Raw genomic sequence first — 26,776 nt, forward strand, 5'->3', positions numbered from 1 at the left:
AGAAATTGCCCCGTGCATTCTCGATTTTTGTCCTCCTATGCGTTCGATGTATTTGCCCCATTTGTTTAGTCCAAATATAAAAAAAACAAGAGTGTCTCCGATTACCATGAACAGAATTTGGTGGCAAAATACTTTGATGATAAATGAAGTAGCATTGCTTTATACACATAGTAGGGCAATCCCTCTCAATGAGAACACAGCTTACATCAAGTTTCCACAAATTGTTTGGGGCAAATCAAAGTAGAATTAAGGAATGTAATAACTGGAAAAATCAAAATCATCACACAACACTTTCATACAGCTTCCTAATGACGGTGGCATGCACTGTAGTCGGCACAATCAAATATGCAATTGTTTTTTGCTATCATATAAGGGGTTTCAAAGCACTAAGAATGTGGAAGAAATATCTGGTTGGCTTGGAACAGGTCACCTGCACGGATGACCAAGTAAGTCTTTCAGCTAGCACGGTGTTCCACGAGGCAAGTTTCTGTGGAAACTTTGTTAATGCGAACAAAAAAAAATACAAACTCCAGGAGTTACAAGTGCCAAAAGCGCATGATTATGAGGCATGCTGCAGAGCCCTGGATTAATTTTGACTGCCTGTGTTTCTTTTATATGCAGCTAAATCTAAGAATACATTTTTTTTTTAACGTAGACTCCATCGACATGAGACTGCTGTGGCCGGGAATCAAACCCACATACTCGAGCTTACCAGCACACCATAGCCACCAGGTTACCACGGCTCGTAAATATGCCCATTCTTTAGGAAAAATTGCATAGACAGATGGACAAATGTAGTTGCTCACAGACCACAAACACACAACAGCGAGGTATAATGTATTTACAGCATCTGGACAACAGTGGCCAATAATTGTCCACTATAGCCATTAGTCCATAACTACAGCCAGGTCTGTTAAGAGTAAAATTTGTTTCAACAATGACATCGGCAGATCAGACTAAATGTGAGGAATGGCCTTGTATGTACTGTGGGGGTGCTGGCTATGGCCCACCATTATCATCATCAGAAATGATCAGGATGCACAAGCCATGACTTGCAGCTGGCATGAGCAGTGGTTTTGCATTGTGGAAGACCTCCAGGCCGCCACCCAGACTACGAGTGGAAGCTGTGTTTCTTTCCATTCAGCCCGTCATCTTGCAGAGCTCCACTTTGCAATTGGCCCTGAAAAACTGCCACAAGCCTACGGTACGAAAGTATAATGCACGCAGACCCGTTTAACAGGGGCAGCCTGCACGAGAGACTATTACTAATTTGGGAATTTTAGCTAAAGTGTTGCGATTGCAATCCAAGTATGAGGTATGCCACAGCAAGGGACTGGTTTAATTTTGACTGTTGGGTTTTTTAATGTACACCTAAATGTAAATACACAAATGTATTTACGTTTTGGTCCCATCAAAACCCAGCTTCTGCATTATCAAACTTGCGACATCAAGCTTTGCACTGCAATGCGATAGCCCATTTGTGGGTAAATTCTGGAGTTGTGCCAAAACCGCAATTGGATGAGTCATGCCACAGTGGGGGATTTTGGATTAAATCGGACTGCGTGGGGTTTTTAACGTGCACCTTACTTAACCTGTACACTGATGTTCTTGCATTAGGTCCCCACCGAAATGTAGCTGCCATGCCCGGTGATCGAACCTGTGCCCTCGTGTTAGCAGTGAAACGCCCAACCATTAAGCTACCGTGGCGGATTGGATGGGTGTGCGTTGTGTGCGTTCCGCTTCAAAATTTGACAACCAGCGAATAACAAGACAGACAAAATGTAGCATTGGCAATGGTTTTCTTTATCTAGCAAGTCCAGCTTTAACATTTTTGGGACTGCAATTATGTACACAGTAGACAGTCCTTAAAAAAATGGGGGAAGGTAAGCACTTCAACAGAAAAAAAAAAAATCAGTGAGCAGAACTTTGTAAAATGTTTACGGCAATACAATTGCTTCAGCGTGTTTCACCTCTAGAACTCTGAGCTCTTAGTGGGACCGCGACGCTGACAAGCAACTTTAAATCTCTAATGCATTTTGTATAAACCTTTGGCCACCATGCTTGAGAGGACTCGGTAAGAACAAAAAAAAATCTTGAGACCTCTAAAGTTGCACCCGAAAAACCTGCACGATTTTTGTTTTAATGGCAAAGCAACTTTCGGAAAAGCCACTGGAGAATTACATAGCATCACAGGGACTCTTCTCCAAAGCAGCATACCATTCCATTTAAAATGTGGTTAAAATGTTACTGTCAACACTGCGGTCATATGAAAACCTACATATTTACTCAAGTCCCAAGGGGCAGGTTCTTGCGACAGGAAAGGCATTTTTAACAAATTATTAGCACATGAAAAGTGTCGTGTCAGCATCTGACCTAAATTTTTGCTCACAGGAACCCGTCACCCACTTTGTCTTGCAACAACGCTCAAAACGTACCACATTATCCCTACCTCTCCCTTCTTAAGCATACCAAATAAAAAAAAATCCTTGGCAAGATCACCCTGCCTCAAGTCTCTCCCTCATACTGTACAGCATTCTTTATACAGGACGTATGTAAGTGTGTTTGGACTGAAGCTAAGGTTTGGAATGAAGCCTATATATAAAAAAAAAGTTTCCTAGAAATCCCACCACTTTTCATCTTGTGGGAGGGTATGGTGAGGTCAACATGTGCCAGGAGGCTAAGGTCGCAGGTGAGGAGAAGGAGGGGAAGTGTACTTCCAACAGCAGTTGTCCACCACACACTCTTTCAGTCACAAGGTGCCACCAACACATTTTTTTTTTTCCTCGTTCATTCTCCATTTGGGCTTGCGATGCCTAGATGTACTGGGCCAGCCAGCGGAACCCTTCGCCATAGCCCTGCCTCTTGAGAACACTGCACATAAACATCTCCAGTGGGCGCGCCGTCATTTCTGACCTTGGGACCTTGCCCTGCACGTCATGCAAGAAAACAAGCAATGAAAAACTTGCTTTCTCCCCGCAGAGATCCAATCCATTGTCAGCAATGGAACTCTTGCTGTGCAACATAAATGTGTAAATTCAATTAGTGCAACATTAGGGAAACTTCAAAGTCTACAAGCACTTGCAATGTGTTTTTTTTTTTTTTGGGGGGGGGGGGTACATAAGCTTTCAGAACAATATTAACAATACTATAATGTGCATGAGAATGTACTATTTATTCACATTATGGTTATACTACTAAAGAAAGGAGGCTACATTGAAAGATCAGCCTCCTGCAATAACGAATTCGTCATTCATAGTAAGAACAGTTTTTGTTTTGTCAGCTACAAAATAATGAAAACGGAAAATCAGTAGCTATGACACATCATGTGATGTCTGCACTAGCAGATTCCCAGTGCGACAGTGAGGGAGGTCACATGAGGTCACACTCACACCCATAGGTCGGCAAACTTGTTCATAAGTCTACTCAATCGGACTCTGATAGAGCCGTAAGTCTGAGTCTGGGGGAGTAACATTTTGCCGAGCTTGAGTCCAAGTGAGTCGGTTTAAGAAAATTTTGACAAGTCCGAGTGAGCTCTAAGCACAAGAGTATATAATTCTTGAGTGAGTGAGTGAGCTCCACTTTTTTGCCAACTTATGCTCATGCCTAATCAGTTTTTTAGCACCTACAGTGTCATATTTGAATAAATCTAGTGCCTCTGCAGTCAGTGAGGGCATTTGCTCCCACAACTGGCAAGCAGTCACTTTTGGCAACATCTTCGCAAGATTATCGTTGCACATGTCTGTATGAGCAATAGCGTAGCATGGTTGGCACAATGCTGGACCATGGCTCGTGGACGGCTGAACGCCTCACAAGTGAAAACATCTCCAAAAGCGATTGGCCCTTGCTCCACCTCCTCCTAGACTGTCACTGGTGTCATCTACTAGTCAGCCACAATCTCTACAGACAAAACCATGGAGATGAGAACAGGCATTATTGACAGAAATGAAATCGTATGCGATTCTGTTAGCACCAGGAGTTGTAGGCGTGAAAGAAATAAACTAGGGGTGTGCGAATATTCGAAATTTCGAATATTTTTCTAATAGTGTTTGCTATTCGATTCGATTCGCACTGAAATTTTACTATTCGAACTTCCCAAAGACAAATGCAGTCAACGTCCGGTTGAAAGTGACCCCTTTCAGATTTTTAATATGCTTCACCTCATTACACTCTCGTATTGCGGCAAAGCTGCCTTTCAAGCTCCGTTACGGTCGAACTTAGGCAAGAGACAGTCAACGTCTGATTGGAAGTGGTCCCTAGATTTTCAATATACTTCACCTCCTCACACCCCCGTATTGCGGCAAAGCTGCCTTTCAAGGTCCGTTACGGTCGAACTTAGCCAAGAGACAGTGAACGTCCGTTTGGAAGTAGTCCCTAGATTTTCAATATGCTTCACCTCATCACACCCCCGTATTGCGGCAAAGCTGCCTTTCAAGCTCCGCTACGGTCGCAAGTATTAACTCAAGAAAACGCTGGTTCCAATATGGAGATGAAAGATGTGGCAGAGTTGGGGACTCAATTAATGCTGTTTTGGAGCTGAAATTTGGGCAGGAAGTATGAAAAATCGGATGCCGAAGCTTTTTAGCATCCAAAATTTCAGATGTTCTTATATATCGACGTCTACGAGGCAGATTTGGAACTCCGGACTTGAAGGGAGCACACCCTTGTCCGCCACATCAGTTGGCCTTCCACAGAAGTTGAAAGAGGAGGAGAGGCTGAGGAAATGGCATCTCTGCCTATCACGTGTACAGTGTTGTCGGCAACACTTTGGTTGCACCAAATTATGTACATAAATACAATTCGGCCTCTACATTGCCTCACTCTTGATAAGACAACTATGAAACACCACCCCGGCAGTGCTTCATCAACCTAGCAAAAAGAAACACCTGTCATGTTGCTATCTCATAAGAACATGCTTAGGAATCCTGTGTAACTTTTTCTGTAATTTCACTTCGAATTATTCGAAAAATGTTTGAGAAATACAGTAGAATCTCGATGATACGAATCCCGCAGGGTCACGAAAAATATTCGTATTAGCCGAAATTCGTATCACCGAAACACATGTAAAACTAGCTAAATTAACAGTCAGAGGCAAACTCATTTTTAGGAACACATAAAAAAACATTTATTTCTTGCAGAAAAAATCTCTAATGTCTTTCTGCTTCTTTTTTTTCGCGAAGTCACTCAGCAGACTTCTTTGAAATCCGTAAAAACGCGTGCACGTGTCGTCGCTGATTTCATCAGCGGCCATAGCACGCCTCAGGACGTCGAGCGCGTGCAGCGTTTCAGCCGCCGGTGGTAGTCCTTCACCATCGCCCTCGTCTATGTTGTCGCCATCATCGCTGGAATCGGCAACCTCGCATGTGGCCTCCTCAACAATATCCTCCACCGTGCGCGCACCACAAGTGGCGAGGTTGTCATCCGCCGTGCAGAAGTCTTCAGCTGTACACCCAGCATCAAGCAGTTCCCAACCCTCAATTGGCTCTTCCTGCTCTGAGGGCACCTCTTCGGAACTCCTGAAGAAGCCGCATTTCGCAAAGCAGTTTGCTATGGTAGTCGGCGTTACTCGATCCCAAGCCATAGCGATAAAATGGATGGCGTCCAGGAGGCTTATCCGCAGGTCGCCTTCGTGTTTTCTGTCAATATTGGCAAGTAGGCGGCGCACAAGAAGGCCCTTGAAATGATGCTTGAGGTTTTTTATTATTCCAGCGTCAAGCGGTTGCAGGTGCGTCGTCGTGTTCGTGGGCAAAAAGATCAGTTTGACGTTTTGAAGCGTTACTTGCCTCGGGTGGGCGGCGCACTGGTCAAGAATCAAAACAATCTTCCGATTCTTGCAGGCCATCCTTCTGTCAAGGAGCGACAGAAATTCTTCGAACAGGGCCGCCGTCATCCACGCCTTTTTGTTTGCGCGATAGACGCACGGCAAATGGCTCTCGCGCTTGAAACACCGAGGCTTTTGGGATTTGCCAATTACCGTCAGCTTAAGTTTCTCCGACCCGTCGGCGTTACAGCACAAAAGCACCGTTATTCGCTCTTTGCTTTTCTTGCCTCCTTGGCACGCTTCGCCTTTTAAGCAAAGGCTCTTCTCAGGCTGAAGGTTAAAAAACAGGCCAGCCTCGTCTGCGTTAAAAACATCACGAGGCTCATACCCAGAGATGAGTGACTGCAGCTTCGCGAGCCAGTCGCTAACAACGGTCTCGTCAGCCTTCTTCGCTTCCCCACAGACGCTTTTGTAAACGAGACCGTGTCTCGTCTTGAAACGGTGCAGCCACCCACCTGAGGCCTGAAATCCGTCGATGCGCAGAGCAAGTGCGATCTCGTCGGCTTTCTCACGCAACACTTTGCCATCGATGTTCACACCAGCTGCAGTAACCTCCTTAAACCAGGTCAGAAGAGCTTCTTCAAGCTTCACGTGTTGGGCTGTCTTCGCTTGCCTCGCGTTGACGTTGAATGAAAGCACAATCTTCATTATTGAGTCCCGCTGTCCAACAATTGTGCTTAATGTCGACGTTGCGAGGCCTAGCTCCTTAGCCAACTCCGTCCGTTTTCTTTTGGGATCCTCATCGACCTTTCGAAGAATGTCCAGTTTCTCCTTAAAGGAGAGGGCTTTCCGCTTGAGAGACATAGCTTGCTGCCACTCGGCAAAAAAGGCACAATCACAACAAAGCAAGAACGCGGGCTCGAGCACAGCAACGACAACCACTCCGTCCGACGGCACGCATAGAAGAAAGAAGCTCCCGCGGGCCGTGCCTCTACCTCTCCGGCGTCTCCGCCTGCCGGCCTGCCTCCGCACCAAGAAAAAAAAAAAAAAAAACGTGGCCAGCGCCATCTGTAATCTTCAAGAGAAAGCAAAAGGCACACTCCGGCCTCCGATACGCGCAGATTTTGGAGGCTGTCGCGCGCTGCTCGCCGGCGGCGCTGGCAACGTGCCAAACCGGCGGCGCCGCACGCATTCCAGCGCCGTAAGTGCACGCTGCTATCTTCCGCGGCCGTCGGTGGGGCCAACGTTGCGTTGGGTGGGGCGGCGTTTATTCGTATCAAACGACGCGGGTCAAAAATCAGTTCGTAACAACCGTACTCAAGCACGTTGTAAATTAATGGGCCTTGGCCGGGACCACAGAAAAATTCGTATCATCCCGAAATTCGTATTAGCCGTGATCGTATCATCGAGATTCTACTGTATTCGAAAATTATTCGAAATTATTCGATTCGATTCGCACTCAATCTTTATTATTCGAATTCGCTTCGCACCCAAAATTTTGCTATTCGCACAGCTCTAAAATAAACTTAGCAAGAAATCCTATGGGAACTACTGCAGCAATGGCTGAAAACAACGTAACAGCCAAGAAAAAGCAGCACTGAGGATCGTTGTCGGGGTGTTCTACTGTATTGGTGTTCAAATGTATGGACATTGCTGCTCTAAAAATATGCTATCCATTTACAGTCAACGGCCGATTTTTCGGACATGCTTGAAAATTCGGACGCTTTCACAGCGCCGTCACAAGCCCCATAGACGTCAATGTATAAAGCATATGAAATTTCGGACGCTGAAACTCTTCAGCGATATAATTACATAAAATGATTAACACTGACAGAGCTGAAGCAGAGTATCTGAAAGCATAACCAGTCCGACACTCAGCTTATTGAAACGTCAAATTTTTGTGCACTTACCTTCCCAGTTGTCTGCGAATAAAGACAGAAGTAGGTGCGAAGTTCATCCTCACTAGCTGCTCCTGGTTTGTCAATCTTGTTGCCCAAAATCAACACTGGGCAGTTTGCCAACTGCTCGTCAGTCAGCAGGCTCTGCACAACATATGAAAAATAAAAATGTGCTCACATCACCACTAGTAATAAAGAGCTAATTAAATGTCACGTATTTGGCCTTGAATTATTTTTCAAGCTATAGTAGCAAAGCCGAGTAGATGGTATTGCAGCAAGGTCTGTCATGCTCTGTGGCCATACAGTTGCAGTATTTTGGCAAACATGAGCAGTGCAAATGTGACAGTGATGATTGAATAAACCAGACAAAAAGTATGATAGACACCAAATGAAACAAAAAAAAAGGAGCATACTAAAATAAAGTTGGAAGTGGCAGTGTGTGCATAGCTGCAACTCGCTAGTAAAGGGAATGCATCCAGAAAGTCTGGTCAAATAGTACTCGAAAGAGGTTGCTTCCAAGATTTTTTTACTCAATTTTTCTGTCATGTGCCACTTACCAGTTTGTCCCACCCACTACTTCATTTTATTTTGTAATGCCGGCCACTAAGAGGTCCACACAAAACAAGAACACAATACCCAGAATTGATACTCAATTTTGTCTTTGCAAGAACTTCCAGGAAGGAGCAGAAAATGTGCCTATGTGAAGGTTGCACTGCACAACATCATACGCAATGATAATGGCCACATGGTACCTGGCATTTTGCAAGGTAGTTTTTAATGAAGCCACAGCACCCCTCTCCACACTGCAGTCACCTTTGTAGATAGACCCATGTGGCATCACACAAGAATCTTTGCATATTTCATGCACGCTCAAAGTAAACAGCTGCAGGAATGAACAAGATGAATCACGTGTGGAGCAATTGCAACGGCTGTTCCTGCTGCTATACTTTGCAATGCATGGGCACAGAATTACAGCCTGTTGTACAGATTTCCACGTGCGAGTGATCAGATTTCTTTTATACAGTCAAACCTCGTTAATACGTACCCGGTTTAAAATGTACTAAAGGTTAAAACGTAGCTGCGACGAATCCCTGACTGAGTCTCAGAGATTAATGCATTCGCTGACCGCTTAAGCCGTAGTGGTTTGTCCTATGCCTACCGGTTAGTGCATACCATGTGTGTACTGTGGTAGCTTTTTGCACCATAAATGTTTACAGCGCCGCTGAACTTGCCGATGCCAAAATGCGCCGCAAAAGGTCTTCCAGCTTTTCTAGAATCGCAGAGATCATTTGATCAAAGATTCCAACTTCCACGCGATTGCGGCGATGCTTGTGCGGATAATCATCGGGAAAGAACGAAGGCGCCAGTATGTATCGTCGGCAACCCTGTCACCTTCAGCTATCTGCTTGGGCACGCATGTGGCGTAACATTACTTTAAGCCTACTGCACGATTTTGATAGGCGACAACCAGAGCGCGCTGGGCCGCCGACCGCTGTCGCCTTGTTGTGCAGGACAGCGTTTAAGTGCGCGCTGCTTTGTAGAAACGAAAGTAGCTTACTGTTGCAGAGTTGAGAGTCACGGGCGCCGAGAAACCTCGCTGCATCGACAATGTCACGCCAAGTGCACGCGCGTACGGTACAGCAAGTGTAGCACTGTTGCAACCATACTGCACGCTTTTGTTAGGCCGCCGCCCAAACGCACCACCGTCCGCTACCAGGACCACTATGGCATCGTGGAGATAGAGTGCACATTGCTTGCAGAAAACTTGTTGTTGCTGCAATAACCCAACTAGCTAAACGCTGCATCTGTGCACAGTCTGGAGCGGAGTAGGCACGAAGAACACTCACACGGCAAACGCGTGTGTACGCTACAGCAAGCGGCCCCACAGTGACAGCGTGAGCAGAGTAGGCAATGCGCTGCACGCAACTAGCCAGGGACGATCGGCTCCACATGGCCGTACTGTGTTTCCATGAGACTGTTTTCACGTAGCGGCAGATCGTGATGCAGACGCGTACACATGTATTGCGGAAAGTCAATACTGTCCACTCTGTCGCTATGTCAGCCGCTGCATATCGCGGACCCTGTAATAGTTTCAAAATGCTCCTTGGCATCTCCATCACGCGCTATCGGATGGTCGTGCAAGAGAGAGAGAATCTTTTCTGCACTTTTGCAGAAAGAAAAAAGGCATTGTGGTGGGTACTTGAGGCAAGATCTGCTGTGGCACTGTATTTCTGTGTAGGCGGTGAGGAGCACGTCAGGAGATGCAAATTTGTACTTTCTGGTTAATGCGTACTACCATTCAGTACGCACAGTGGACTCCTCTTAAACGGAACTCGAAGGGGCAAGAAAATTTGTTCCATTTATGAGAAGTTTCATTTAAGCAAAGCCCACAAATTTAATGAAATATGACTATTTCAAAAGCACCAACTGTGGCTGACTGAACAAAAACATTTTGAAGTATACAATACTACTATAGTTGATTAGAAAGAAAAATGTTGCTAATATTACTGACTCGGAAAAAAGGAGGTGATAACGGTTTGCTTGGCCTTGTTCAAGCACTTTCTCACAAAGTAGGAGTGCATTGCTGAAAGGCTTGGCAGGAACTCTGTGCCACCATCGTGTTCAAAGTAGCGCTGCAACAGGATGACAGCATCTCTTGCTGCACTGTCTGGCACTGAAATGGGCCCGGGATCACACACCATCTCATCACAACTTGAGCACGGGTCCTCATCTTGAACTTCAGCTATGAGTTCCTCAAGGCTGTCCTCGCGGCATGTGGCGACGTTTGCATCAAGTGTTTCATAGTCCTCTCGCGTGAAAGAAGTAGACTGTGTCACCTGACTGAAGAGAATATCAGCCTCCTCAGCCTCAGCAATGTTGTCTTCCTCGTCTGGAAGGACTTGTATTGAGAACCCTGCATGGTGGAAGCACCTTTGCACAGTTGACACTTTCACACTTTCCCAGGCATTGGTTAGAATGTGAAGAGCTGAGAGCAAGTCCACGTTGTAATCTTTTTTGTTGTCTGCACAGAGAAGCATTCGCTGGAGGACTTGGCGGCGGTAGAGAACTTTCAAGTTTTGAAATATGCCCTGGTCCATCGGTTGAATGATTGCGGTCGCATTTGGTGGCAGGAACTCTAGGCTGATCGATTTGAGTCTATCCACTTGACCGTGAGCAGGGCATTGATCAACAATAAAAATAACCTTCCTGTTCTGCTGGGCAAATCTTGTATCCTCTTCGCGCAACCATGTCTCGAAGATTGCTTGTGTCATCCAAGCTTTCCCGTTCGCGTGGTACGTGACAGGCAGCATGCGCACACCTTTGAAGCAGCGGGGGTGCTTTGATTTCCCCACAACCACCATCTTCAACTTTCCGCTACCGTCCATGTTGGCACCTACTAGCACCGTAATACGATCTTTGCTTCGCTTTCCTCCCACACAGGTTTCCCCCTTGTAAGCAAGAGTCTTAGTAGGGAGTGCTTTGTAGAACAACCCCATTTCATCAATGTTAAACACGTCCCGTTGTTCGTAGGTTTCCAAAATTTCTTGCAACCTCCCCTGTTGCCAGTGGCTACAGATATCTCTGTTTACAGCCGCACTTTCTCCAGAAACTGTCTTAAAGACAAGACCATGCCGCTTTTTAAAACGGCTCAGCCAGCCATCGCTCACCCGGAAGTCCTCGATCCCCACCCGAGTAGCAATCTCTTTGGCCTTCTCTTCCAAAATGGGGCCGCTGATCGGGAAGTTCGCACTGCGCGCACGCTTGAACCAGAGGAAAAGCACATCTTCGATTTCTTTGTACGCCGTCGTTCTCATCCGCATTCTGTCCGTGGCGAAGTTCCCAAGCTTTACAGCTTCTTCAATCTTCCCTTTGTTCTTGAGTATCCTCGACAGCGTGGACTTGGGAATATTGAACTCTTCGCAATTTCTGTCTTCGATAGGTTGTTGCGGTCAAGTTCTTGGATGATCCTTACTTTCGTTGCGAGCGAAAGTGCATTGTGCTGCCGTTTTTTTGTTTCCATCTCAAGTTTACGACGAGACCTTGATCACTACTCCACGCGCGCGAACATGTGCGATCGCTGGATTGGCTTTTGGCTTGGCTAGGCTATAATAGCTTCTTGTTTCATGGTTGCTAGACTGCCGTGGCCATTTCCGACGTTCTTGGAGTTTGCCCGTTTTAGTTTCATTTAACCGATGTAAGCGAAAAAAATGTTCCGATTAGCCGAAACTTTTTATCATTAAATATATAGGAGACCAACCAAATGTGCCTAGATAGTTTCGTTTATGCGGGTTTTCCGTTTAACCGAGTTTCGTTTAATGGGAGTCCACTGTAGTTATGCCGCGTTCTCGTCAGGTACGTATTAACAAGCTTTCACTGTTATATACGCTGTATGATGACGAAATGCTGTGGTTTTCTTTCTGTGCCTTTCTAAAAAAACTCATCAAAAACAGTGACTGGCTTTATTGCTAGACTTGACCCACAACAGTGATGTAGGAAAACATTCATACTTCAAACCTGTGCAGAAGACTGCAGCAACACTGCAAATTGAGGTGCACAGTTAACCTCTACGCAACAAAAAGTGATCTCAGTACAGTAAAAGCTCGTTAATTCGACACCCGTTAATTCGGAAATTCGGATAATTCGGACGGCTCTATTGGTCCCGGCCAAAGTGCATGTTAATCTATGGGACCAAACCTTCGTTAATTCGTCAGAATTGGGCTCCGCACCGCTTAATTCGGACAAATGCTGACGGCTGCCGCTACACAAAAGTGTGGTAAAGCATCGCTGGCACCACTGGAGCGAAACCGAAACCCAAGCGACATTGCCATCATCATCAACTAGTGGGGGCGATCGCAGCGTCACCGAACGTCGGCGTCTTCTTTCGCTCCAATGCGCCTCCGACGCCATTTTCCCTTGTGTTGTGTCGGCACCGTCTCTTCTTGCGGAGTTCTCTTTTTTTTCCCCGTTGTGACCGTGTTTACATGTGAGGCCCGAGCATGCGGCAGTAGCTGACGATGGCATCGACGAGTTATCAGCCGAGTCCACCGACGATGACTGTCCGACCTTCGATGCTGTCCTTCCCACAAATATGACCCTTCAGGACTACATCGCGATTGATGATTGTGTCGCCACGACTGGTCTCCTGCCCGATCAAGAAATTATTAATGATGTCGTGACCTCATCGCAACTCACGGGAAGTCTCGGAGGCGCTTTTGATATTAGAGGACGTTTGCCTGAGCACTTGCAACAGTTTGCGTGCTGTTGGCCGTTTGGAAGAGTTAAGAAAAATTGTAATGTCAGCCAGAATCTGCGCGAAAACGCAGACGACCATTACAAAATACTTCAGCAAATAAAGGTATGCTTCTGCAACTTGATTTTAATGTTGTTTTTCCTGTTTATTCGTTAATTCGGCATTCAGTTAATTCGGACATTTTTTCCGGTCCCGTGAAATCCGAATTAACGAGCTTTTACTGTATACAGTATCCAGTTGGCATAGTATGAGCCACTATATGGCTGAAGTGGTCAGCGAAAAACAGGCTTTTACGGAGACTCAGTCAGGAATTTGTACTATGTTTTAGGTGTTATAGTATGATTAAGATGGGTACACATTAGCTACGTTTTAATGTACTGAGTAGGCTTGTGCGAATAGCAAATTTTAGGTTCGAGGCGAATTCGAAGCGAATAGTGATTTTGGTCGAATAATTTCGAATCGAATTCGAGTAGTATATGTCGCATATTATAAAGAAAAATGACCGTATTTGTCATGACCCAACCAACCGGCACAATGTTTTAAAATTGTAACAAGGCATGTGCAAATGTAATTCTTTTTGGTTCAAAGGAAGTGGAAGCAACCTTGAACAGTAGCAGGATTTGGCTTTCGGTAGAATGCAGGTGATAACCTGTAAAATATGCGACGTTTTAAAATTTACTATACTTGGAGCATATAAGCTGGTATAACAAGCTCTTAAACTTAAAAAATGATGAATCGATGTGAGGGTAATCTGTTCATTTAACCTTAAAAGAGGGCTTCGCGGCAGTGCGGATTCTTCCTGGAAAGGTGCATTCACGGCATAGCACTCCACTGCAGTGAAACCACCTTTACAGGGGGGTTACATGCGGACTAATATACACCTATTCGTTCATTTCGAATACTTCGAAATTTCCAATCATTTAAATTCGAATCGAAGCGAATTCGAATACTGTAATATTTGTTCGAATATTCGAAGAGCTCGAATATTCGCACAAGCCTAGTACTGAGCCATTTGATTACCTGCCAACAATACACAATCAGCCTAACATTGGCAAAGTGTAACATTCAGCACAAAAATAGCAGAGCAGGTAATGCCCGAGGCATGTATAGCACCTCGCCAGACAATATGTAATGCACAGAAGTTTCAGCAGCATTGAGTGAGTGCTGAACCTTCACAATAACTGCAGGCACTACGTATGAAACTAAAGAACAAACTTCCAATACTTAACAGTGCCTACTTAGGCTGTTAAACAGTACAGTAAAATCTCGTTAATTCGACCCCCGTTAATTCGGAATTTCGGTTAATTCGGACGCGGCATCTGGTCCCGGCCAAAATGTGCATTGTTCTATGGCTGAGAACTCTCATTAATTCGGACAGATTCGACCGCGCTTCGGTTAATTCGAACTCCCGACCGAGGTCGGGTCGAGACGGGGAAGCAGCAGCGGATACCGCCACGGCCGCGGTTCGGATATAATTCGGATTCGCAGCCGAAATGACGGCGCATCTGAACAATTTCGAGATCGGATCATGGCCTCCGAGATTTAAAACGAGGTAATGAGATCGGATTATGGCCTCCGAGATTCAAAACGAGCTTTGCATCTCGGAGGCACATACACAATGAAAGGCAGTGCATCGCTACTGTCATCAGCAACAGGCAACATGGCGACGGTCTGTCCGCGTTATCAACGCTACAGTTACGGTCCCTAGAATATCGGACCGTACTAGCCACTGTATCAACGCGATCAGCCAGCCATGAGTGGTGGATGATAAGAATAGCATAGAATATGGCATAAGGCATCGTTCCGCGATAGCACCCCTGGTGTTCCGCAACGTGCGCGGTGAAGCGTTGTGCAGGCCTGGCGTTCCGGACTTTTCGCACTCCTTTCTACGTACGAGCCGTGCAACATTTTCAACACTGACGAGACAGCGCCTGACAAGACGATCGTGTTTAAGGGGGACCCGTGCGTCGGCGGGAAACGGAGAAAAGAGCGGGTGACTGTTCTTCTGGCTACGAGCATGACCGGCACAGAGTAGTTGCCGCTGCTGGTGATAGGAAAGGCTGCGAAGCCAAGATGTTTGAAGAACATTAAGCAGCTGCCTGTCGACTACCGCTTTAATAGAAAGGCTTGGATGACCTGGCTGCGTCAGCTAGACCGCCGCTTTGCGGCACAGTGTGCGCGGACCTTCAGGAACTTAGCAAAATTGTGATTTCCTTGCACGTTGCCTCCGCGAAGCAAACCGCGATCACCGACTTCTTTAAGAAATAAAAGTCTGGTGGTGGCGGAAACATTTTTCTAGTGTTTTGATCATACTCGCAATAATTCGAACCCTCGGTTAATTCGGACATTCTCTCTGGTCCCGTGAAGTCCGAATTAACGGGGTTTTACTGTACAATACTGAGTACCTGTCTGATACTGTAAAGCTATACATGGTGGAAAACAAGAACTCACGTCCAGCTCTGCTTTGGACTCCGGGAATCGCTCCCTGTCATGGGCATCGATGAGGAAAACTATGGCATCCACAGCAGGGAAGTAGTCTTTCCACACTCTACGAGCTGTGCATAGGTAAAGAAAGATTTGATTAGAGCAAATGCTTGTTAATTCACACATCAGTGATTCGATTTTTTTTGTAAAATTTGAACTAGGTGACATAGTTCAGCCAAGTTCGATAGAACTCCAGGTATTAAAGAGCTCATTAATTTGCATGCAACTCTGGTCCACAATGCATAATTTGAACTGCGCGATGCCATGACTGGTTCTCTCACTGGTAGTCATTTTCTCCACTAAGCAAGAGGTGGCAATGTGACTTGCTAGCTGTTATTCTTCAATTATCATAATAGTGTCCCCAGTCAACACCCCAGTCACACCACCAGTAAAGCCACATATCGCCGTGCGCCCTAAGGATGCCGACGTGTTTTTGTTTTCAGGGGTGAGGGCAGTGTCTCTTTCGCTTGCCAACGGCAGCCGCTGAGCTTTTCTTTTTGTGTTGAGTGCTCAGGGCGAAAGCAGTTTCGTACCAAGGGACGAAACGCGAGGTCACGGAATGCCGAGAGGGGTCGGTTTTCGGAGCGGGGACCTGTGCCATGCACCTCCCGCTGTGTTTGAATGCTTTGCGAGCAGTCGTGTCGACTGCGATGGTGCCATGCGGGCAGTGCGCCGCCTCCCCCCTTGTCTGGGCCATGGCCATGGCGTTCTTGTGTTTGAACTCCGAAAAGCCGCCACTTCTGTTCAAGAGACAGACCATGCTGCATGGGTCCGAAGCGCAGGCAGCGCTGTTTGATGACGTCTGCTGGCGATGGGAACACGCTGCAGAGGCGAAACCCCAGTACCCTACTTTGTGCCAAGTTGGAGCGACGGCCCTTTTGCTGGCCAACAATGCCGCTGAAGCGTGGAATGTGTCAGCAATAAATTTCGCCCATGTGGCGTCGGCCCCTGAACCCGTGCATGACCACATGTGGATGAGAAAGAAGGAAAGCTGCTGTTTTTCGTAATATCTTGGTTTTCTGTTAGGCCCTGCCAGGTGGGCTGCGGCCTAAGAGTACAGTCACCGCTGAAAATTTGGACATGCTCGTTTATTCGGACACCTTCGTGGCACCGCCACTTGTCCCATTGAAGTAACGTAAACGTGCGACCAAAAATTTGGACGCCTCACAATCCGCCGTTCAATTTTTCGGACTCCAGCTGGCTGATCGAGTGCGACGCTGACGCCATGACAAGCTGTCAGCAATGTTTACAATATTTTTGCTAGGTTGCCAGCACTGAAATGTTGCACTGGCTATAACTGGAGATCATGCCAGTGTCAAAAATTCACGCAGAAATTACCGATCTCGAAGGCTAGGTTTGTTGGCTACACGTAACGGTTGCCTTTTGGCTTTAGCCAGTCAAGTATCCATTGAACGGCTACCACGGCCAAACAGCAGGCCAAGCCAAGCCAAGATTGGAGTCTGCTTGATGCAGCGTGTGAAGTGAATTTCGGACACAAGAGAGTACGACAACAGAAGTGCTGCAACATCAACTAGCCCAACGTCGTTTCCTTCTGGCGTGGGAGGGTTTGTGTAGTTAGATGTTTCTGTGGTTAGGCCTAGCTTTGTGTCTCGCTCCCTTGTTTGTTGCTTGGTGTGCGAGGCCTGATCTGCTGAAATTGCTCTGACGCTGCACGTTCCATGTGTGCCGTCGGAACTAAAGAAACGTGGCAACTACAAGGCCCTGACGATGACGAAAAAAGCGGCGATTATTCACCAGGTGGAAGTTGCTTGGGAGTTTTAGCTGAAATGGGCGATGAGATCATATGTTAGGTACTCAAACCAGCACATGTTAAGTGAGTGCCGTGATGACGCACGTCCCACACCACAGCCATCAAATTCGGATTTAGCGTAGGCTGTTGCAGTGCTGTTGACGACACACAGGGGTTGCCAAACATTGGCTGAAATACAGCCAGACTTGGTTGCGCGTATGCGTGCATGTGTACAGACACGCACTGACAAGTTTTTTCCGGCCGCTGGGCTAATAAAGGTGCTTTTTTTCTGGTGAATCCTTTTTTTCGGACTCCCGATTATTCGAACTTTTCTGCGGTTCTGAACGAGTCCGAATAAACGGTCAGCGACTGTATTTACACTCTGGATGGCCACCGTGGTCAAAGGAGGGATAAAAACCACCCTTTTTCTTAGTTGCAGTAGATATTGACCCGGGCGATTGTGGCACGTCAGTCTGGGCTGTAATCAGTGTTGCTGATAGACTGGTGAGGCTCCACACCATGTATGTAAATCTAGCCTGGGCTGACTGAAATCAGGACGCTGATAGATCAGTGAAGCTAGTGGCAACAGCAAGTTAGGACAGCCTGGGCTGTAACTTTGTTAACAAGTAGAAGAGAAAGAGACTATATTTGTCATGTTTTAAACTATCTAAGCTCAGTTTTCTGTGTTACTTTGTGTTCTCATAAACGACTTTGTCCATATAACCTCCAGTGCTGCCAGCTTGTCAGTTCATCAGCGCTGATCATCGTCCACGATCTCCGTGATCAACGATGAAGAACCATCGAAAACTTTAATCCACCCATTTATGTAAGTACTAGTGAATTGAGCCCTACATTCAACAACTGAAGCATTTCTCTGGTGGCTCTAGTCGCAACAGTCAAGCAAGTGAGCGATGAAATTCACGAAACCTGCGAAACTGCACAATTTGTGCCGAGCCTACATCAAGATGTTCTGGAGAAGGAAGACCGCAAACACTTGAAATGTGGGGGCGCAACGTGATGAGCACACAAAATCGCAGTGAGCTGGTTCAGGAATGCAGCTCATCATTACAAATTTAGTTACCACTGGCCATTGCAATCACGCACATAGATCTATGAAGACTCGTGTGCTCTTCTCCAAACCACATCGCTGTCCACTTCTAAGAGCAACAGCACACGTGGAACGTTCACTTGTGTACCAATGGCTTATGGCATGTGAAAACACACAAGCTTGACTGACAGCTTCGTATACTGACACTGATGACGTTCAAATGCAATGAACACTCTGTCTGCAACATTGTAGTTTTATTGATAAATGATTATAATCATGTTGGACGAAATTGCACAAAACTGAGGCACCGATTGATTGTGACAGCCCAATATGTGCTTTGCATGCTCTTCAAATGTTTGGCAACGTTCTAAAGTGCTTTTCTTTTACATCTGGGGTTTTAAGTGTTCGAATCCATGGTATGATTATGAGGCACGTCGTATTGGAGGACTCTGGAAATTTCGACCATATGGTGCTTTTTTAACGTGCACTGACAACGCACAGTACACGGGCCTGTACCATTTAGCCTCCACTGAAATTCGACCGCCGCGGCCGGGATCGAACTCTAGAACTTCGGGACAGAAGCCGAGCACCGTAACCACTGATCCACTGCAGCAGACAGCGGTGCAGTATAGAAATGAGATACTACGAAAGTGATGCTTGCACTTGGGTAGAAGTCAAAGTGCTGTCGCTTTGCTTGTGAATGACTACCATAGCTGCCGTGCACTGAAAATAAGTGGCGCCCTCCTTTCACGAGTATTATGAACAAGAAAACTGAACAAAAACTAGGGGTGTGCGAATATCAAATTTTTCGAATACGAATCGAATACGAATATCCACCTTCGAATATCGAATCGAATATCGAATATCAAAGGAAAAATGCCTCCACAGTAACAATATTTTATTTAACATGTAGCTATTTGAAAAAAAAAAAAAAACATTAACAGCCTGACTGGCAACACAACACACACTGCTATCTCCAGAACACAATGTCCAGGCTAGCACAATGCACATCATAATGCAAGCAAATATCACGGCACAATGAAAGTAATGACTACATGTTATCATGAAGAAATGTGAGTTGCTCCACATGGTCAGGCAGCAGGCGCTCCCTTCTAACACAGACCCCCCCCAGCCCCCGCCACTGAAAAGGCACGCTCGCTTGGAACAGAGGTGGCTGGTATAGGGAGAGACATGGGGCAAAGCTTTGCCAGACTGGGGTATCTGAAGGTGCCTACAGTCCGCCACCAGTCACATGGGTCACTGTCTTTCTTCAGAAGTGGCCCCGCATAGTGAACGAGTGGTAGTGCGGCACGTTACGGCCGCATAATATTGAAAATGTACGGTTACATGATCGCCAACAGCGCTGCACGTCGGAGATGCACCAGCAATAAATCGTACGTATTGGGGCGCTCGTCACAGGCAGATATCGTGCCTCCGTGTACTTACGATGTTTATCGCTCCTCTCTGCAACGTTTTTAGCGATACGAACGCAGCAGAAATGTGGAAGACGAGTTATTTTATGCATGACAATCGAATCGCATATTCAAATTTTTCGAATATTCGAAGTTATCGAGTATTCGAAACTTTTCGAATACGCGATTTTCGAATCGAATACGAATATTTCGAATGTAATATTCGACGAATATTCGAAACTTTAGAATATTCACACACCCCTAACAAAAACAGAAATAAGTCTAACATATCGCAAAGTGTGTGCAGGGCTGACTGAATGGACGATGTGCTTTTGGGCTCTACCGTTAAGATTGCCTGTCTCAGGAATTTACTTGGGTGTGCTACCAGATGGATCAAAGAGCGATCACTTTTCGAAAAACAAAAACAGAAAAATGATCGTGTGCTGCTAGAACGTGATGGTTCGAAAGGTGCTCTCAGTCCTCATTAACAGACGTATGTTAATCACTTTCATTAGTTCCAATTTTCTTTCCATTCGAACTTAGTGGGCATCCCTTCAAAAATTGAATTAATGAACTTTTGATGTACTGCCCCGTTTCACAAAGATGGCTACGATGCAAAAGTACAAGTTGAGCAACAAAACGAAAGGGCATAGGTATAAAGAACCGAACAAGAAGGCGAGAAAACAAGATGCTGTATGACCATGTTCAAACAAAAGGCAACTTGCCCGAATGAGGAATGGGCCCCATGAGGCAAGTTATCTTTTGCCTCTCTTTCTGAAGTGTAAGTGCACCAAAATATTGAACACTGAAAATGTAACTCCATCTTATTTGACAGTAAAATGCCATTTTATGCTTAAGTGGCCAGCGATTCCCAAGACTATGCATGCAGACATATGCTGGCAGCCAGTTTACTAAAATGCCATAACTGACCGACAGTACTGTTATTCTAACACTTCCTATTGCATTAAGAAAACTATGCTTAGATGTAAGCAGAGTAAGGTCGGTTACCTTGGTGATGGCCACCCAAGTCAAAAGTGGTGAAACGCATGTTGCCTATGGACAGCTCTTCAGAGGCTGCACAAAAAACAACTTAATCAACACAAGGTAGCCCCAAAATATTTGCTTCAGTAAGGTAGCAAATTGATTGATCAATGTCGTATCAGAGCCTGTAAAATCAGCACTTAAATTCAGCCGTATCTTAATTCAACTAGGAAAATGTGTTTTGTTTCTATTGTGACACTATTCAACCAAGAAGGCACCTTAAAAGTAGCTTTAGCGCCGAGATAACTATCAAGGCATAGTTTCAGTAAACTGAGGCTCTGGATGCCACTGTAAATCTACATCTTTTTTAAAATTAGCCCCTGAAATATTCACAAGTGATTCAGTCCACAGCGTATCTCAGACATTGAAAGCAAAAAGATTTATTACCGTATTTACTGGAATGTAAGGTGCGTTTTTTTCCGTATTTTTGCTACCTGAAGTCTACGCTTGCGTTACAATCGAATACCAAAATTAGAGTTGTCTAAAAAGTGCCATGATGCACACAATTCTTTTATTTTAGTGTTATTTTTTTCTTTCTGGTGTTGGGTATCTGGTGTCTCAGCTTACGGCTGCATCTGCGCAGAGCTGATAGACTAAGCGGATAAGGCGACCGAGTTAAGGCAACGTTTATATACAAATAAACAGAGGTGTTACATATTCGGCACTGGGGCTGACAGCTGATAGTCTGCAAATTATTGCCACCCACAAAAAATTTGGGAAAAAAGGGGCAATTTCTTTCATACAAATTTTCAAAAAATTTGAGTGGGAGGGAAAGGGTCAGAGGAGTCAAGAACTGCTCTTGCATATAACAGGCTACAATGGCCTTGGGGGATTCATTTGAGCACCGATCCACCACCCCCAGTCTGAAGTGTATGCCACACAGAGGCTGTTGCAGGAAGCAAACGTGCAAGAGATTTACTTGGGTGCAGCGTGGGCACATGCTGGGCCATCCGGTCATCTTTGAGCATGTGCAGCAATGTGGTCTTTCCCGCATTGTCCAGGCCAAGGAAGAGCAGCTTGCCACTCTTCTTCCACAGGCCTGCAAAGAGAAAGAAATTATTAGACTGTGCCAACACTTTACAGCAGGTATATTTTCCCACTGTAAAACATGCGTGTATTATGCTTAGGAAGCCTAAGCAGCAGTGTACTCTAGCAATTCAAACACACTCTTGTTTACAGCCCAGAGATTCCTGCCAGAAGCACTTAAACAGGCACACACTAGAAGTCTCACACAACCGCCATCTTGTTTGCATGAGTAACCTTTTACGAAAAATGTGTACTTGCTACTTTCCCATCAAGAATGCTATGTCACTTTGATAGTGTATACGGCACTCGTGACCTGGATGTCTAGCTATTGAGAACACAACGTTAAACGGACATTCAACTGAAACAATAAACCAATTTAAATGAATAAATTATCTTTCAGAAACTACTGTCGTCGTTAATTTCACCATCATATGTTTATTAATAGAAAGGAAAATGAAGGACAAGGTTTCATGTTGAAATTTCAACGTGGCATCACCGATTTCAAAGTGTTTTTTCATACTTTGGCCACACTGGGTCAACAAAATTTCTTGAAACTTCGTACGGGAAGTCCCTGGCCCCTTCAGACGAGAATGTACTTTGCTATTACCAAGTAAGAACTATGTAGGTCCTAGTAGGCGCCACCAAAACATGACGTCATGGCGAGTTGGTGCCGGAACTTCCAGGTGGCATCGACATTTGCATTCTCTCTTCATGCATTTTCTCACTTACCAGGAGTCTTCTTGTGGCATGAGTTATGCTTTTAGTATTGCATAAGAGCAATTCACTAATATGAGAAAAATTGTTTTTCTCTTTAGTGTCCCTTTAAAGCAAGGGAAGGCATACAATATTTACAACTACCGTGTGACGAAGCGTCGCAAAGGGTACAATTGTTTTAAGAACAGGTTCAGCAGCTATTGTAAATTCAAATATTCTTCCTGGGACGACACAGCAAAAGAGACCACATTTCAAAAAGCGTGACAAATTCAAGTTATTTGACGCAACAATATCAGTTTAATTTCGGACGATTACTGACCACTACTTGTTACGTAGCATGGGGTCACTGGCGACAACACGGGTATATGAATGCCAGTGACTGAGACCTATATAATAGTGATGTGCACCACTTCAGGCTCCATCAAAAATGAAACTTCGAATGTCATGTTCCAGTAACAAGATCTTTTTAGGAAAAAGTCTTTATATGCACAAGCGCTCCTTAAAGCCACCCTTTCTTTTGTCTGCCGCGAAAGGTGCCAATCACCATCAGATCATTGACAGTGGTATGGTATTATTAAACCATGAGCGGTGACAATTGTGTCTGGTATTATGTGCATGCACACAATAGGTGGAAGTGCAGTAACATCAAACTTGAAATATAGAAACTAAAACTGGGCTCATAGTGCAAACCAGCTGAAGCGGCTAAATGGGACAGTTTCTTTGTCCCATCGTTGCAACTTTAGTTCTCGCAGAACAAATTACCAATCTGACTGCCAGTAATAGTGTGTCTTTCAGCAACGGCTATGGTTACGAATAGGTGCCGTGCAAGTGGGAACAGTCGAGCTGCCGTTATGCAGCTTTTATTCTGCCACCCTTGCCACTTATCTACATGAATGCAATTACGTGGTGAAATAAAAATTCAATTCAATTCAAATGTGTTTCACAAGAGCTATTAACCAGATGCCTTGTTTTCTGGGGCTACAGGTGCAACCCTGGCAATGCTGCAGGCATAGGTGCTGAAGGGTGGACATTGGAAATCAGTGAGAATGTACTCTTTTCATGCCACTGATTACTCTGCCAAAGTAGCTTTTATACAGGCCTTTCACACATTACAGACCAAATCTAGTACTAATAATAATAAGGTTGACAGCTTATTGTGCTAATGTGAAAGACAAGTGCAGAAAAAGGTTACAAGTGCACCTGTGAAAATTTCATAACCAACTTCTTGGATTGCAACCCACCAGCGCATAATCATGTAGACAAGAAAAAAAGAACACATGTTTTCAACTTCTTGGAGTCTCGGTTTTCCTCCAGTAGTGCAAGGACCAGGCTAAAATGGCAAAATCTTTGAACTACATGATCAAAAACATTTCGCTGTGCATAGACAGGATCCCTGTTGCACGCCACCCTCACTGCTCTTGCCAAATCGTTAGCTCTGCATGTATTAGCTGTTCATGCTCTCTTCAGTGCAAGAATTACGCTACTGAAAAGTTAAAAACATTGGTCATGTACCAACTTGGTTTCATCATGGAAGAAAGCAACACACGCAAACACAGACGTAAGAGAAAAGAACAAGACTACACACAGTGTTTACCCTATCTCTAAGCCATATTAGCTATCTGTGATGTACACCAGTTGACACAACAGGGCAAGAAGCCCCAAAATGGCAGTAGTATGCGTAACTAATGGCTATTTTTTCACAGAAGCTAGTGCATTGCGATAAATATCAAGCCTCACTAATGCAGAAAATCACTAAACACTGCATTACAGCCCCCAGAACAAGATTCAAATTTCCAGCCAAAAAATGCATGTACCGAATCCCTGAAAACCAGTACGATTACCCCCTGAGCAAAGAAAATAAAACTATGAAGGGTCAATGTATTTTATCCATTTCATTTCCTCACGAGACCTACGCAGCCCCTTACCCCACAATGTGGCTACTATCTTAGTGTGTTGTACAAAAGTGCATCTAACTACACACATATATAGTGTCCTTAGTCCTTAACACGGCAGCTGCTAAATCACATATGCCTACAACAATGGTGCTACACCACCTACATTTTAAACCCTAGAGCTATAAAGAAAAGATTCTTTTACAGACACTTAGCAGCAGCTGGTGTCTTTTAAAGCTAAGCTTAGATTGTACAAGTGGCATTACAATTGCTTACAGAACAAAGGCAAATTGAATCATGAGGTTTCAAGTCGGACAGATGCCATAGTGAAAGGCTCCGGATCAACCTTGACTATCTGGGTTTCTTCAGCACACACTTATATGTAGGCACTTGAGCACTTTTGCATTTCACTCCCGCCAAATTGTGGTGTTCATGGCTGGGAAATAAACTTATGACCTTGTGCTGAGCAACAGCACGATGCGGCCACATTGCCACTGTAATAGGCACAATATAAAGGCTCACCAGTGCTTATTAACTAAGACGCTAAAACACCCAAATTTAAATGAACCTCATTAGTTCAACTTTTAACCATAGACTAGATACATTTGCACTGCAATTCTGCAAAACGAGTTACAGTTTGCGGAGTTGCATGCAAATGGTCCACTATGCATTCCTGCAGTGATGGTATGAACTGTTGAACAATATTTCAGCTAATTGTGAATCCCCTCTTTTGCATATACACTGAATATTGGTGTCTACACTAACACCAGCATCTCAACTGGCCCATATTGTACCATGTGAAGCAGTGGAAAAAAATTCATGCGATTAGGTCTCAGCAATGTGCCTTATGCAAGATCCTGGGAGCACAAACACAAGAATTAAACTCCTCACATGTGTTGTTTTGCTCAAGGGGGGGTGTGTCACTAATAAGTTAAGTAAGGCTTTCTGGCCTAATGTCCGCCTCATCCTAGCTCATCCGCGAGCTTTACCTGGAATTAGCCGAAAGCGAGTATGAACACTAATGCATTGTGGTGCCTCCTCCAGAGCCAAACTGTTATGGGTGCAGTGCACATGAGAAACTGTACTGTGTGTCCTTTAGAACCGAGCCTCTGCAGTGAACAGTTTGTGTGTAAGTGTTCAGTGCAAATGCTTGTTGCCCTCCGTAATCGTAGTTGAAATCCCGCTGGTAGTAGCAAGGTGAAAACATCGCTACGGGGTGCAGAGACTTCACGGAGTTCGCAATTAGTCAGCAGCTTGCGGAAATAAGCAGTCATTGTACTATGCTATTAACAGCGCTGGCGGTACAAGTACACCGAAAACGTCACCTAAGGATTGCGAAAGTGGCCGCATGCTGCAGAAGATAAGCTTCAGAGGAGGGGCGACCTATCTCGCTGCATGAGGTCAATCGCTCGAAGCCCGGTTTAGACAGAAAGGTAAGTACTGTTCGAAATAAAACACGCCCCGCTCTGCGTTCCCGAAAGTTACTGCTTAGGCGGTAAATTTTGGGTACCCGCAGAGACACCATACGCTGTCGACAGCAGGGCAAAAGCAACGAGGAAAACGGCACACGAACTTGACGCACACGCTGAAGCGTGATCTTCACTCCACTTTACATCCCGTGAAACACGAGATTTGCGGCTCAATTCGCAAATTCTCCGATCGATGGACGAACGAACTACTCAACGCGGCCCCACCTCGATGACGCGGTATGTCAAACACATCTGACGGGTTATTGCAGTGGTTAATTCCAAGTCGAAAGATTGAAAAAAATGTCGACAAGAAACTTACCCAAGTAGCCTAGAACACCGCCAAGCCATTCGAGGAGGAACATATTTGGGCGGCGAGCTGAGAGAAACGAAAACACCGCTGTAAACAACAGTCTGCCGCTGCTTTCTAGAATTCTGGGCGAGCCGCGGTCGATTTTGTGCACAAGGAAGGAAAGTAAAAATAACACACATCTTACCGGCAGATTATTCTGCGCAAGAATGACGACCGAAGGTTACGTAACGGAAAGCAAGAACACTGAATTAGTAAAGACGTCTCACTCACACCACTCGCTGTTGAGGAAATAAGGGCTGGAACACGCTTAAGCATACAAAATGCTAGCAGGGTTCAGGGAAGCACTCATGTAGGTATAAACTGTCGAACTTTACCACGTCCTTAACCGGGAATTTAACAGGACGCGTTTCAGCGGCGTCACTAGCCTCTCTTCTTTCTTAGATGATGAAAAAAATAAAAAAGACCACTGTGTTCACCGCTAGCAGCTTTCTAAGCCTATGTGGTTTAAAGTTGCCGAAGCGAAAACAGACTCCACACGACGGTAGAAAACGAACGAAACTTGCGGTACCTTTTTGTGTTCAGCAGGGGAGGTTGAAATAAATACGACTGTGGCCTCTTCGGTATCAGATGGGGACTTTACAACGCCAGTTCTTTCCGCACTGGCTTTTGGAAGGATGACGGCAGCGAAAGAGGGTACCGAATTGCTTTACTACGGATGAGGCA

At 45.3% G+C, this 26,776-nt stretch overlaps 2 protein-coding genes across 2 annotated transcripts; both read right to left on the minus strand.

The window, feature by feature from the left end:
• Nucleotides 1–1,782: 1,782 nt before the first annotated feature.
• LOC119396862 (GTP-binding protein SAR1b) lies at nucleotides 1,783–26,776 on the minus strand. The gene is made up of 7 exons (XM_037664216.2): nucleotides 26,622–26,776; nucleotides 26,063–26,119; nucleotides 21,562–21,681; nucleotides 20,610–20,675; nucleotides 15,359–15,462; nucleotides 7,669–7,800; nucleotides 1,783–2,927 (listed from the first exon to the last, which is right to left on the minus strand). The coding sequence occupies exons 2-7, from the start codon at nucleotides 26,103–26,105 to the stop codon at nucleotides 2,814–2,816; spliced, it is 579 nt and encodes a 192-aa protein (XP_037520144.1). The 5' UTR covers nucleotides 26,106–26,119; nucleotides 26,622–26,776; the 3' UTR covers nucleotides 1,783–2,813.
• Nucleotides 9,964–11,724, minus strand: LOC125758678 (tigger transposable element-derived protein 4-like). The gene has a single exon (XM_049416119.1). It carries the CDS (start codon nucleotides 11,475–11,477, stop codon nucleotides 10,161–10,163), a length of 1,317 nt encoding a protein of 438 aa, XP_049272076.1. The 5' UTR covers nucleotides 11,478–11,724; the 3' UTR covers nucleotides 9,964–10,160.

Source organism: Rhipicephalus sanguineus, chromosome 1 (assembly GCF_013339695.2).
Source record: "Rhipicephalus sanguineus isolate Rsan-2018 chromosome 1, BIME_Rsan_1.4, whole genome shotgun sequence".
In the NCBI taxonomy this organism is placed as follows: domain Eukaryota; kingdom Metazoa; phylum Arthropoda; class Arachnida; order Ixodida; family Ixodidae; genus Rhipicephalus; species Rhipicephalus sanguineus.

Coding starts and splice junctions, on each gene's coding strand:
- LOC125758678 (XM_049416119.1), bottom strand. CDS start 11,477: ATGCGGATGAGAACGACGGCGTACAAAGAAATCGAAGATGTGCTTTTC.
- LOC119396862 (XM_037664216.2), bottom strand. CDS start 26,105: ATGTTCCTCCTCGAATGGCTTGGCGGTGTTCTAGGCTACTTGG. Junction 21,682..26,062: donor CGGTGTTCTAGGCTACTTGG/GTAAGTTTCTTG, acceptor TTCTCTTTGCAG/GCCTGTGGAAGAAGAGTGGC. Junction 15,463..20,609: donor CTTGGGTGGCCATCACCAAG/GTAACCGACCTT, acceptor ACCTATGCACAG/CTCGTAGAGTGTGGAAAGAC.